The sequence below is a fragment of the Indicator indicator genome, chromosome 30, assembly GCF_027791375.1.
Source record: "Indicator indicator isolate 239-I01 chromosome 30, UM_Iind_1.1, whole genome shotgun sequence".
NCBI classification, from domain to species: Eukaryota; Metazoa; Chordata; class Aves; order Piciformes; family Indicatoridae; genus Indicator; species Indicator indicator.
This window is the reverse complement of record NC_072039.1, coordinates 2,445,714-2,460,569: the sequence shown is the minus strand read 5'-3', so window position 1 is coordinate 2,460,569 and position 14,856 is coordinate 2,445,714. Positions and strand designations below refer to the sequence as shown.

General features: G+C 46.8%; 1 protein-coding gene across 1 annotated transcript in view; it reads left to right on the top strand.

Annotated features, from left to right (window-relative positions):
* Positions 1-11,078: 11,078 nt before the first annotated feature.
* USP32 (ubiquitin specific peptidase 32) overlaps positions 11,079-14,856 on the top strand; it is a 78,544-nt gene continuing 74,766 nt past the window's right edge. The window contains exon 1 of the mRNA XM_054394523.1: positions 11,079-11,136. Coding sequence (XP_054250498.1) covers positions 11,079-11,136 — 58 coding nt within the window. The remainder of the gene's footprint in view (positions 11,137-14,856) is intronic.

Sequence of the window (14,856 nt, the reverse complement as noted above, 5' to 3'; positions counted from 1 at the left end):
GAGGGTGGGGTGGGGGTGGGTGAAGCAAAGGGCTTGTGGATCTCCTGTGTGTGTGCCCTGTGCCCTCTGTTCACAACTCTGCCCAGGGTGTGCTCTGAGCCCTCCTCAGCAAACAGCTGCTCTCCCATGAGATTATTTTCCACTCTGCAAGGGAGAGGAATAAAATAAAATTCAAAGAACCATAGAGGAATAAAAAGGGGATTTTCCTCCTTGCCATAGAGAAATAAAATGTCAGGGCACCAGGAGAGGTTCTCTTGTCCTGATTTTTTGTTTTGTTTCATTTCCAATCTTAAGGCTTTTCTATAGGGAACAACTCAATAGGGAAAAACTTTTGTTGTATCTGCACATATGAAGAGGATGGAGACTCAATAGGGAAAAACTTTTGTTGTATCTGCACGCATGAAGAGGATGGAAAACAGCAACTGGCCTGAACCAGGAGATTGCACCAGGTCTCCCCAGGTCATGGCACCCTCAATATCAAAGCCTCCCTTGATGGCAAAGGCTCTCAAATCTGCATCTTTCCCTGCTCCTTTAGAAGATTTTGATATCTGCCTCCAGAGATCTTGTTCTGTGCACAGAAGCATTAGCCTGGCTACCACTGCCAGTGCAGTCAGTGCTACTGGGCTGGCTGCCTGCTGGCTCCCAGCACATGAAGCTTCTGGGCACATGATGTGTGCCAGGGTTGCAAGGGGTAATGAAGTTCAGGCTCCTGCTAGTATTCAGGTCTCATCCCTCTCTTGTCACTGATGACCTTTTCATGGACATCCCCCCCTTGTGTTTCCTTCTTTCTCCTATGCCTCACATCACACTGCCCCAAACCTGACCCTGTATGCAAGAAGGCTGCCTGATTCTTGGAGGATGTATAGATTTCTACTTAACTCTTACTTCAGTTCATGGATTTTCCAGAGGAAGTCAGGTTTGTGGGTTTGTTTTGGGGGCTTTTCTTTGGGGGGGTATTTTTTAAACGATTTTTTATTTTATTAAATAATTTAAAAAAAAAAGGCCAGGAAATTCCCCCCCAGCCCACAGAGTGTAGAGAAGTAGCTTCATTTCTCTTTCTTAAAGCACTGAACACCCTGTTATGCTTGAACTTATAACCCCACAAAAGGCCTTCCTTACTTGCTGGGTTTCACTCTCCTCTGTTGACAGTGCAGTGGGGTAGCTGTGGTGAAATGCAGGCTCTGCTGGGACAGGCAGAAGGAGAGGGGGGAAAAAAATAAAATAAAGCAGTGCATTCCATTTAGTTTCTGCAATGTTCTGATTCCCTCCTACCAGCCTGAAAATGCTAAACATGATCCTTTGTCTGGCATATGGGGAGCTGGAGAATTGTGGCTAATGACTGCAGTTGTGCTCTCCAGCTTCAGTGGCCTTAATAAACATATTAAGTGCTTTTATGATCTGCCACCACCACTGGAATGCAAAGAGGTGCATTTGATGCTGCTTGTACTGCATGGCAAGGCATAACTTATATAACATTAATCTGCAGGCAGAGAAAAATTGGCTTTGCTGATTTATTGCTTGTCCAACTGCCAGGCAGGGCTCTGGGTGATAGGATGGTGGTGTGTGAGCTGCTGTGGGGATGCAGGGCATGCATCTCCCTCTTGGTGCAATCTCATTGCATAGAAAGAGGCTGTGGCTACAGGGAATTGTGGGGCCAGGTGATTTAGGATGGCAGGGAAGGGTGTTGGAAAGCGTGTTGGGAAGGGCTTGTAGTGATAGGACGAGGGGCAGTGGTTTGAAGCTGGAGCAGGGGAGATCTGAGTTGGACACCAGGAAGAAGTTCTGCACAATGAGAGTGGTGAAATGCTGGAACAGGTTGCCCAGGGATGTGGTTGAGGTCCCATTCCTGGAGACATTCAAGATCAGACTTACTGTGGCCCTGGACAACCTGATCTAGTTGGAGATCTCCCTGCTGACTGCAGGGGAATTGGACAAAATGACCTTTGAGGGTCCCTTCCAACCTGATGCAATCTGTGGTGAAAGCACTGTCAGTTAATCATAGAATCAGAATCATAGAATCAGTCAGGGTTGGAAGGGACCACAAGGATCATCTAGTTCCAACCCCCCTGCCATGGGCAGGGACACCTCACACTACATCAGGCTGGCCAGAGCCTCATCCAGCCTGGCCTTAAACACCTCCAGGGATGGGGCCACAACCACCTCCTTGGACAACCCATTCCAGGCTCTCCCCACTCTCGTGGGGAAGAACTTCTTCCTCACTTCCAGCCTGAATCTCCCCACTTCCTGCTTTATTCCATTCCCCCTAGTCCTATCACTATCATTAATGCAGGTCTGGTGGCAAAGGCAGAAAGTGTGAGGATCTGGAAGAGGATCACAGGAGGTCATGACCTCACTTCATTAGAGAACATTCCCATTATTTTTAATTAAATATAAAATTAGAAATGGGTTACTAAGAATCAAATCTAGAAGTGGGAGTATTCTGGGGTCTAGATTAGTGCTTATCCAAACAAAAAAATGTAAGGCATGGTGCCTACTCAAAAATCTTTTATTTTCACTCCCTTTTTGGTTTGTGTTGTTTTGGGGGTTTTTGAGCAAAAATTCTGTTAGTCGTCTGACTCCACTCAAATTCTTCTGTCTCATGCCTCAGAATCTCTATGATCTGCTGTTGTACCTCATGAGAAGTGAGAAGAGGATGCTGTGGATGTCTTGTTGCTGGGTCTGGTGTGATGAACAAATCTGGAGTGGCTGAGCAATGCTTTAGCCAGAGGCTCAAAGAACCTGGTGGCATCAGCCACAAAGGGAATTGGTGATAATGCTGAAAAGCTTGGCACATTCTGATCTATAATTTGGGTTACTTTGCCATGGCTCTCTGTAAAGCCACAAGAACTGTCAGAACATGCCAGTAATTAGCAGAATTTCACCTATTTGGGAGTGTTTCACCTCACGTTGTGCAGGCTCTGCAGATTAGGGGGAAAAAAACTGTAGGGTTTTGTCTGGTTTTACTTGTTACAAAACAAGGAGGTGAGAACCTTGTGTCAAATCTTGAAGTATAATTCTGCAATTAAAAGCCTGAGGAGAAAGGGTGATCTGAAGACCTTCAGTTTCCTAGTTGTGACATAAAATTAACAGCTCTCTTCATTCTCATTCTGGTTTAATATTCCTGCAGAGGAGCAAGCAAAAAGAACTCCCTAGGCTGGCTTCAGTGAAATGGAGGAGCTGTTACTTAGACAATAACAGGGCATGGGCTGGGAGGGGAGTGATTTCTGTTGGTATTAGCTGGGTAATGTTCACACAATGCTTTGGGGGCTAGAAGTTGATATATATCTAATGATAAAAATCAAGAGATGCTCCCAGAGAGGTAGAAAACACTATTGAAAGGCATTTTGTGGCTGACTACACAGAAAATTTCAAGGTCATGGACACACTGGCTTGCAGGGTTGCACAGCTGGTAGCTCATCTCCAAAACCAGCAGAACTCAACTAGAAGGCTGCTAGTTAACTGTGTGGGTAAAAAAAAATGGAAGGAGAAATTGGAACTACCTGAAAGTGGAAGAAACAGCCAAGAAGTGATAAGAGAGAAATGATTGGAGAAACTCTTCCCCATCATTGTGGTGTGCAAATGCTTTATAAGAACTTCAAATTGCTCCCTTCCTTGAATGGACCAATTTTCCTTTTCAAGCTGCAACAATTTGGCAGCCTTCAGCTGCTCTGAACTTGTCTTCTATTGCTAAGAATCTGCTCAAGAATCCACTCAAGATTTCAGGCCTAATTTTTGTTATAGTAGCTGAAAAGAGCTGCCAGGCCAAAAGCTCTTCCAGGAGCAGCTGGGCTTCCAACCAAAGGGAGTGCAAGTGCCAAAGGCTCTGATGGATCATTTAACAGCATGTTTTATGTAACAGAAACACATGCAAATACTTAATAGAGTAGGGAAAAATTTTATTAACCTCTAATGCTTTCCCTTGCTGCAAGGGTACGACGGATCCACAGAAATGCTGGGGAACAGCACTGAAGCAGCTCCGTGTCCAGCAGCGAACTGTCCTGCCTGGTCTGGAGAGTCCACAGTGACACATCAACAGCCACAGCATGTTCAGCTGAAATGACAGCTAAGCAATCTGGTCATCTGCATCCTGTTGTGGCTCGTTGCTGTACGTGGGGGAATGAGGTGTGAGGTAGTGGTTGGAGCAGATGGCCAGGAGATCAACTTTTTTTTTGTTGGCTCCAGCAGCAGGTCTTCACTGAGTCTGGACAGATTGCAGGCATGGCACTATCTTAAATAATGCTACCTGGTAAAGAACTTGAAAATCCTTCATTACTGTTATCAGATCACAGAAAGAAAGTCTGTTATTTTAATGTCTTTTATTTTTCACCCCTGTCAATGGTCTGAGAGGTCTTTTCCAACCAAAACCATTCTATGATTCTATGTCTGGAGAGTCCTTAATTAAAACAGGGAGGTGCAACTTTTGGATCCTGGTCAGAGGCAGTGTGTGCATACCAGTGTGTAAATGTGCCTGTGCACACACACGTGGACATCACAGAATCACAGCCACACAGCTGTCCAGAGTTCTTTCCCTTGCCTGTGTTGTGAAAACACTGAACTGAGACCTGAGTCTGTTTGCAAGCTCATGAAGGCTGGCAGGTTTCTCTGTTGGAGGATGTCCTTTCTTTGTTGAATGGTGTAGAACCTTAATCAGCAAATAAGATGCTTTGGCCTTCCCTTCCAAGATCAGAAACAGACTCAAAGGAGGTGCAGGGATGTGCCAAACACCACGATGGTCCTGGCTCCATGGTTTTGTCTTCCTCTGCTGCCCTGCTGCTTTGAGATGCGCTTCCTGTTGCATCAGCTGCTGGTAAAACGTTCAAGAAGTTGTTACATAGTTTATGCTTTGGAGTTGCCTTTTCTATACACAACAATCACAGTGCTAAGATGTTGGAGACCCTGTGTGCAGCAGCTGTTGAGCTGAGAAGAAAGAAGCCCTTTCTTTGAAAGGGAAAGCTGCCCCTGTTGTGCCCCAGTGGTGAGCTGCTGCCCGCTGGGCGCTGGCTTCGCTGCTGTGCTCTGGGGGCGAGCAGCCTCTTCCCACAGTGCAGCCTGGACTGTGCTGAAAGGCAGCAAATATTAGGCACTTCTTGCAAAGCCACTCCTTCCATTTGATCTTCTGTTATTAATTATCTGCACTTCCTCTTGTCACAACACTTTTTTTTTTTTTGTCTTGCTGCCGAGGATAGAGCTGCAGAGAAATCCTTTTGCTTCCATCCCAGCGACACAAGTGGGTTCCTCTCTCTGAGGGAGTAGAGAATTGCTTTTATCAAACATATTTCATTTCCCATTGTTTCCTGATGACAGATACTACTCTTAATCTGCACAGAGACAACACTTTGAAATGGGAGAGCTGTGTTCCCATCAATTTCTGTTCCGTTGATAAATCACAGCATGTCTCCCTTTCTGAGTGACACACTTCTGGATTTAGGGCTGCCTTTTTTTTTTTTCCCTCTCTTGTCACAGTTTTTCAGTGCTAGCAACAGCCTTGCCAAAGCTCATCTGCTCCTTCAGCATTCACTCCAGCAGGCTGATTAATTCTACCACACTTTCCCCCCTCTCTATGGCATAATCAAACAGGTTGACAGAAAATCAGGAAGGCCATGCTAAAAATGTCTGATGTTTTACACTTACCTTCCATTAGCTGTGGCACTTTGTTACTTCTGGGTTGGAGGAATGTTGGCAAAGTCTGCCAAGGAAAAGAAAATAAATGGGGCTTTTTACTGTTTTGGGTTTTTTTGTGGCCCTCAAGCATGATTGTGTCACTCTTCCACGCACAGAGAAGCTTTACTGAAGAGAACATCGAGAGTGGAGGGTGCCTTATGGTGGTGTCTGCTGTGTGTTTCAAAGGCAACTGCAGTAATAGTGGGGGATCACTTACCCAGCAGTCTCAAAATAGCCAAGAATGCCTGTGGCGTGCCTCAGCTTCTTTGGTAGTGGAGATAACGCTGCTAGTAACAGGAGCTGGGATTATGTATTGAGGAGTGATATGAGCAGCAGTTCTGAGGGCTTTCAAACCTGGCACGAGCTCCCTGAACACAGCCATCCAGAGGGAAGTGGCTCACTGCAAGTATTAATTAATTTTCTTCTAAAGGAGAGGCAAAATTAAACAGAGGTACGTCCACAGCTCAAGTAAGGGCTGTGGGATGCTTCTGCTTCCCTTGCTGTATTTACTGGAGAGGACCGAGTGCTGCTGGCCAAGCTCTCTCCCTGTACCAGCTACAACCTGATGTAGAGGATGGGGGTTAGAAGGGACCTCTGGAAATCATCTAGTTCCACCCCTGGAAGTGTACATGTCTTGAGAGGCAGTGTCCCATGACCAGTTCAAGGGGTGATGGTTTGAAACTAAAATGGGGAGATTCAGACTGGATAGAAGGAAGAAATTTTTAACACTGAGGATGGTGAGACCCTGGCCCAGGTTGGCCAGAGAGGTGGCAGATGCTCCATGCCTGGAACCATTCCAGGTCAGATTGTTTGTGGCTCTGAGCAACCTGCTCAGGTGTCCCTGCTGATGCAGTGGGGGTGGACTAGATGACCTTTAAAGGTCTCTTCCAGCCTGAACCATTCTATGACCCTCTGTGACTCTCCAGGTACCCATGTTTGCCACCTGTGGGAAAGCAGAGCAGATCTCCCGTTGCCACTGCCACTGTCACCTCCACACCATGCTGTCACTGCAGCTCAGCCCTTTGGGGCAGAGGGACAGACTGTTCTGCTCTGCCTCCCACCCTGCATATACAGCACCGACTCATCAGGAAAGAGGAAGGTATGAAGTGTCTGCCACTGCCGGGAAAAGGCAGGGACGAGTGCCAGCCCCGGGGTAAAGGGCTGGGCTGCTATGGCACAGGCAGCAGTGTCAGGAAGGGTAGGGAAGGGCAACTGCTTGAACAGGTCACAGGAGTGCTGGGAAGTGCAGACCTGTAGGACAAGTGTAAAAGAAGTGGAGATCTACAGGGCAGGTGTAAGAGAAGTGCTCTCATGCTGAAAATAAAAGGGAAAAGTCTGAATCATCTCCCACCGAGAGTCCCCTGGCTGCCACCCCGGTGAGGGCTGCATTCATGAACACATCCCTTCAACGAGGGCAATGATTGCCGGGGTTGCAGAAATCCTGTTTGAATATCTGTGGTTGAGAAGTAAACATAGAATAGATTAAAAATAGAGTGGGGTTTCCTGAGAAAAAAAAGCTACTGTAAAGACTTCCATTTCTTTCTCAGTGTAAAGATGGCAACTGCTCTAGAGAACAGAGTGCAGCATTTTTGCAGGAGAGAGCAATGTGTTTGTGTCTTTGTAAGGAGCTTGCAAAAATCAGCTGATCATTGAGTTCCACCTCAACATGAGGAGGAACTTCTTTACTGTAAAGGTGCTGGAGTACAGGAACAGGCTGCTCAGAGAGGTTGTGGAGTCTCATTCTCTGGAGACTTTCCAACCCACCTGGATGCATTTCTGCATCACCTGCCCTGGGTGATGCTGCTCTGGCAGGAGGCTGGACTCAGCTCTGGAGTTCCCTTCCAATCTTTCTATGACTAACAGGGGGCAGGGAGGGGAGACAGATACTGGGGAAAGAGAGGCAGAAATTTAGAGACAAATAATAGAGCATGGCTTAAAACTTGCAATTTTGGCTCCTGGTTTTAGTGAATTTTAAATCAGAAAATCCTAGGGACTCATACAGCCCTTTACAGAGCTGCTTTTGATTCACTGCAGCAGTCCCACAATTGGTTTATCTCTTTGGAGGTCAGGCATTTTCAATGCAACTCAGAACACCTTCTCCTTAGCAGATGTCTGCTTCAGCCTCAGCTGAAGTCTGGGTGACTTTTTTTATCCTCTGTCCCTGGTAGCCTTGCAGACTGCCAACCACCCTCCTGGTGACTGCCGGCTGCTCTGCCAAGAAGGCAATGCTGCTGCAAGCCTCCTGCAGCTTCAGTGCACCAGTAAATGTCTTGTTTTTCACAGATACTTCAGGGTGATGCAAAGACACTTAAAGATATTTACTGAGTGCTTATTAATTTGTGGTTAGCGAATAATTAAATAAATTCCAGTGATCAAAAGGACTTGTGGCCAGTTAGATTTGCATGTATAGCCTTTTCCCATCAGAAGAGAGGAGCTCAATTCACCCAATGCAGCTCTAAACTCACTGCATCTTGATTTAACTTACCTTTGACATAACATTTAAATAGCAGAAACCTCTATAATCTTATGCTCCCCAAAAAGGCTTCATTCAAAACTTGCTGCCAGATCTAATCCACACTTCGCATACGAAGTCTTATCTCCAGGTTCCTGCTTCAATGCCTTTGAGAACATGCTTAATTTAATCTGCACAAAGGCACTGCCATCCTCAGCCTCCAGCCTGAGCTTCCAGTCTAGGAGATCTTTGTTATTAAATTTGGTGCAAATGGTGGTGCCATACTATGGATCAAGTAAATGATTTCAAAGCAGTCTTCACCTACAACAATGCCTCTCCTCTTTTTTATTATTAATACAAGTAGTCCTAATGTGTGGGGCTGGCTGAGTCAGTCCAGGCAAGCCCCTGCATGGATCTTCATCTACTTCCTCCATAGCTTGGTCCTCCAGTGCCAGAGCCCCATGTTGTGTGAGGGCAACTGAGGGAGGCTGGGCATAACAGATAAAAACAGGAGAGTTTTGCAAAGTGCTGGTGAGGCTTCAGCTAAACATGGCATAAAATCCTGGAAAAAATGATCTGCAGCTGGCATAGAGGGAGTCTGCTAAGAAGTGGTGGAATGATACCCATTTTTAGAGAGCTTGATCTGCTGAGGTGTTTTCAACAACTGAAAAGAAGTAGATGGGTTTCTGTAAGTACACAAAAAGGGATGCTGGTAATTTGTCCATGTGGCAAGATGGAATGGAGCAGATGCAGGACAGCAGTTAAACTGTGCTGGTTGCAATAGCAGCAGAGGGCAATTATCCCAGCAGGTTCCTTCTCTCCTAGATGAAACAGGCCTGGGAGTGTTGTGTCAGATCTGTGGTGTGCCTGGTTACTTGGGGTTTTGTTGCTGCAGCTTAATAATATAACTTACTGAAAGTGGGAGGCTTGAGGTGAGGCAACACAAATAGTCCTGGTGAAATCGGTGTGAAAACTGGAAGAAATGGGTAATGGGTTTGAAGCTGTCTTACAACACCACTGCAATTGCTTCCTGCTCTAATTGCTTTCTATGTATCGTCATCCTTGTAACTCAGAGGAGCAACCAAAACATTAAAAGATTATTGCTAGACATAAGGTCCCACAGGAATACTGCAGTGAAGCCAGGAGTTAAGCTATGTCTCCTCAGCTGTGAGTTTAAAAAGCAATCCATCACAAACAGAGCATGGTACCAGGGATGCCATCATTAGGGGTTGGAATACTTCCTCTAATCACTACATAAACCAGACTTCTCCAGTTGTTTCTACTGTTACCAACGTGTGCTTTTGATTGATGTGTTGCCGCGTCTGTTGAATTCACTCCCTCTAATATTGTAAGGAGTTTATTTCAATGGAAAGCTGCATGGGTAAGGGACTGTATTGAGAAGAGATATGTAAAGGTAGCAGAGGAGTAAGAATAAAAAGGAGCTTGTACCCTCTTTAAAAAGTGTGTAACAAGTAGCTGGTTGCTGAAGTACGTTTCCAACCATTTTGTTTGCATTTTTAAAAAGCAGTTAAGATCCCCTCTCAGCCCTATAGTCTATATTCCAGAGAGGTCTTTTATGGCAGAATCTGAGCTTGAGCCTAATAATTATATTCTTTGTCACAGATCTAAGATAATAAACAATTCAGATGATGGGGAGGAGGGGGGGGATGAAAGGGGGCTTTAGGAAGCTTAATTTATTTGTAGTGTCTTTGCATTTGGGTAGTGTTAGATGAGGAGAAATTTGGCCTTTAAGCTAGCTTCTCTGTGAGCAGCATTCCTGGCTTTGCATATCAGCTACGAAATTTGTTTGGAATGTTTGCTATAAAAATACCTGCGGGTGAAACTGACATCAGCGAGAAAGTAACTCGGGCTTGACCTTTCTCCAGCTCTGATGTGGTAAGATCGTTCAGGACGGAAACTGTAACTTAGGGAATGACTCGCAACTGATGTTTTCACAAGCTTTGTGCATGTGCAGCAACAATCCTTGGAACCAGCTGCCCTTGGAAATCAGCGTTTTCCTCCAAACTCCTTGTTTTCTGCTTAGCAGTGACCCAGGGTATGTTAGCAGGCTTAATGTCGTATCAAAGCCGCTTGGGAAATCCTCCCATTCTGTGCAGGTATTGGACTGAATGCTAAAAGCAAAGATTCTGGAGAACAGGGAGGGACAGAGTTATGATACTCTTACAATTCAGTCCGTGTTTCTGTATCAGTGTCGAAAAGACACTTTAATGCAACAGGAACTTCCTATTGCCAGTCCGAGCTTGCAATACTTCTCCTTGGAGGATTTTCAGAGTCACGGTCCTATGTGAAGTATGGGGGGGGTGTGTGTGTTAAAAGATCGATGCACAGAGTCCACCACCAGAACTGCGACACGACCTGAAGCTTACAGCTCTCTTCTCTCTCTGCCCCCTGTGGCACGGCTGCCTGGGCGCATAACGGCCCTGAGGCAGGGTCTAAGATGCCAGCCCAGCTGCAGAAACCCAGCCACCCTCTTTGGAACCCCCGCTGCACCTCTCCACCCCGGCCAGCACCGCACCGCACCCCTCCCACTGCCGCCGGGGCAGGAGGCGGCGCCGCTAAGGGCAGTGACGCGGGGGGGGGGCAATGGGGAGGCTGTCCCTGCCGCGTCACGTGGCACGGGGCGCTCCCTGCGGCGGGAGGGGGAGCAAGAGAGCGCGGGGCGCGCCCGCACCACCCGTTAAAGGCGGGGGGGGGGGAGGGGGGAGCGAAGCAAACCCAACCCTCCTTCGTCACGTGACGCGACGGGCGGGCTGCCTCACGTGACCCGCCATGGAGGCGGCGGCGGGGAGGGCGCGCGGCCGCCTCCTCCCCCCGGCCGGGCCGGCCCGCCCCGCCTCCCCCCGCCCGCGCCCTGTGCTCCGGAGTCGTTAGCGGCGCAGCCCGGGCTCCGCGGCGCCGAGCCGGCCGGCGGAGAAGGAGGAGAGGCCATGGACTGAGGAGCATCATGGGCGCCAAGGAGTCCCGCATCGGTTTCCTCAGCTACGACGAGGCCCTGCGAAGGGGTGAGGGAGAGGAAGGAGGCGCGGCGACGGGCCTGCCGGGGTGGCTGCGGGAGGGGGGCAACCCGCTCTGCTGCCCCTGTCAGCGGGTCCCCCGCTCTGTTCTTCTGTCAGCGGGCGGCGCGGGGAGGCGGTGTCTGGTGGCTCCTCGCACCACCATGACAGACCCCGGCGCGGAGGCACTTGCGCCGTTCCTCTACCTCGGGCTCCTTCCCCGCCCCCTTCCTCTCCTTCCCCCCCACCCCCCCCTCCGTCCTTTATTTATTTATTTATTTGTCTATCTCCCCTATCCTAATAATGGGGCCTGAGCAGCAGCTATGGGGAGGATCTCCTCTCCTGGGCCGCCTCCACACCTTGGCAGCAGCCCCCGGTAGCCCTTGGCGGTGCCGTCCCGCTCCCGTCGCTCGGCCCCGCAAGCCAGGCGGGGAGGGGAGGGGAGGGCGGCGAGGGGCAGAGGCACCCGGCGGGCGCGGATGCCGCCAGACCCTGCCGCTGTCTCGCAGCCCCCGGCCTTGCCTTCGCCTGTCGCTTGCCGGCTTTCGGAGTCCGGCGTTGGGAAATCGGCCGTGGCGATGTGACAGGACCGGCCGCGCCGCTTCTCTCCCCGTGCTGTCAGCTCCCGGCTGCCTCTTGCCTACCGGCTCCGCATGTTTACTTGCTGCTGTCGGCGATAGTGAGCACTCATCTGCATCTCTGGGTTGAAAGATGGATGTACCATGTGTGGTTTATTATTTGTGTTGCTGGTTTGGTCTGTTTGTAGGTACCTCCTGGAGATTTTAAAGAGGAACTAGCAAAGGGAAAACATAAACAAGCTCAGTGCTGAACACTTGCAGCTGCAGGGCTCCAAGGCGACAGGCAAGCTACACCCTGCCAGCTACCTTGCTCTAGAACTGATATCCAAGTCCAAGGACAAAGAGGGACAGTAATTTTCAACAGTACATGGATTGCAGGGGGGATAGTTTTTTATATTTGCTGCCATATTGTGCATTCATGTGGTGTAGTACCAAGAGTTAAAGCAGTTCACCTTTGTGATGTTTAAAGCATTGATAAAATTCTTAAGCTCAACTGAATACATGGCTGCCCTTCTTATTTCTGCTTCCATCTGAGAGGCATGTAAGGATTGATAAGGGAGAGCTGGGAGGAGGTCTAGTGTTAATTGAAAGAGAAAAAAATTAATGTGAAATGGGATTTTTGTGATTTTTTTTTTTTTTTTTTTATGCTGGAGCTCCTGAAGAATGCTATGTCAGATAGGAAATGGAGCAACATACTGTCAAGCAGAAGAAACAAACATGTGACTCGAACTCACTTTCCTTACAGATTTTAAACATAACAGCCTTGAAGAATTTCACTGCTGGTGAAAGTATAGGAAATCTTTAGAAGCATTGGTGCATGTGGTTTTAGAGGAGCAGGAGTCATAAATGTAGCTTGGTAGATGTGTGAAGTTGAATGTAACAGGAGGTTTGGAATAAACTCTCTTTCGTGGAAAATACATTTGTTTGCTCAAGGTACATGTGCCAAAAATTCATCAAGAAGAAAAATATAAGAGCCTTGAATTTTAAAGTTAGATTTAAACTCTTATGCTCCTTTAAAAATCTCAGAACTTAATCTGCACGTTTCATGAGTAGAAGTTCCCTTGATGTAAAAATAAGATTGACTTTTCAAAAAGTGATTTAAAATAATTTCTTGCCCAGTGAATGTAGTATTTTCCTGTGATGTTATTCTACCCACGTGAGGCATTTAATACTATTTTTCTGAGGACAAAAAGGTTGTTTTACGTTGATGTTTTGCTGAATAACTATATTGTTTACTTAACCAGTGAATCATTGTATGTATAAAACAGGCTACTTATCAAAACATTATTTGTTGGACCGTTCCTACTTGCACAGAACCATGCTGGTACTTGTGACATTTCTCTGGATGCAAGCAGCGATAATGGTCAACATAAACATTATGAAAAGAAAGCTAAATATATTTATTAGAGCTTAGGAAGGAATTCTTCCCTGTGAGGTTGGTGAGGCACTGGAACAGGTTGCCCAGAAAGTTGCGGAAGCTCCTAAGCCTGGAAGTGTTCAGAGCCAGGTTAGATGGGGCCTTGAGTAGCCTTTGTAGGAGTAGTAGGTGTCTGTGCCCATGTCAGGGACTTGGAACTAGATGATCTTTAAGGTCCTTTACAACCCAAACCATGCTGTGATTTATGTCCAATTAGATTTGGTCATAACATTGTGTCCTGGTTGTTAAATGTTTTATATTAGGTGATATTGAGCAAATTCTTCAACTGTGAATTCTTCATATGTAATCAATAGTGGCTAATTGTACTTGTAGAAGGTAGTAATCACTCAGAATGTTGTGGTCATATTTTTGAGACTCTTGTTTTTTAATTTCACTTGTTCAGAAGATCTAGAAAAATACAGTTAGTGCTGCTGGTTCTGCAGGCTTGAGAAAACAAGGCTGACTTGTACGTTGTGAGCAGCCGCGATTTTATTTACTGCGGTGTCATTTTGGGAGTAACCAAAGGTTGTGAAGGTGAGGAGAGTTTTTGTGGTTAAACACTCACAATATAAATAACTGTAGCTAAAATGTAACTCCTCTTCAAGGAGATGAAAATGTGAGAGCAGCCTGGTGTTAATAGCCTTTTTCACCCTTGAGCATGAGATAGTACTGCAATTACTATTTTTTTTCCTACTGGTTGGCACAGGCAGCTGACTGCACTCTGTGTGGTGTGGCCTTGTAGATGGGCATTATAAAGTTGGTTTGTGTCCACCAGTGCAGGACTGAGTCTTGTTAGTCTCCCTTTTTCCCTCATGCCCTGTACAATCTGTGTCCGGTTGTGTAGTTTGGGAGTGAAAAGTAACAGAATCTGTTTTAGACATCTGTTGTAATGAATATTGCTAGGTAATGATCTTACAGTAGCCAGAGGCACTGCTTTGCTGCTGTGGGAAGAGGTATGGGTTCTGAACTTGAGTGCTCTTCCTGACTCTCTAGACCTTCTTCTGAGGATGACTTCTTTCTAAGGTGATGAAATTCACAGGCAGGTCTCTGTAGGTGAAGTAAAAGACTTGCTTCATTCCAAACTGGGCAGAAGATTGTTGACTTGCTTTATCAAACTAACTTGGTGTTGGCATAAACTGGCAGTGTAGCTTGAGTTCACTGCTCTGTTGTCTCAGCCCTAAGCTGCAAGTGCAGTTTTCTTCCTAGGGCTGTGCCTCAATTCAGGCAGGCTTCCATAGCTCAGTCAGTCTCCTATTTTGGTTTGGTGCCTTTTCCATCCTGTGCCTCTGACTTCTGACTCCTCTACTCCCATTCTATTCATCAGGCTGCCTGGCTGCTCGCTCTTCCTGAGAATTACCCAGGGTTAGGCCTTGCCTTATGCCAAGGAGTCTGCCTCATCTTTTACTTGTTCTGCTGACAGCCTTGACACCCAGTTCCTTCAAGGACTGTCTTTGGGCAGTGAAACTTTATAAAAGGAAGAACTTTCTATTACTCTTATATTAGTTCCAGCACAGCAGCTCCTGCATTATGTTGTGTTGTGTATAGAATACTTCAATAAGGATTCCCCAGGAAAGAGGTGACTTTGTGGTATTGATGACCAGTTTATTTCAGATCCCTAAGGACTGTATTTTCCAGTCAGTGTTAACATATCCTGCTCAGTGTAAATTTATGAAGGTGCTTGAAAATTATGAGATTCATAGAAACTTAGATTCTATAATGCTGCTTAGAGCAGGT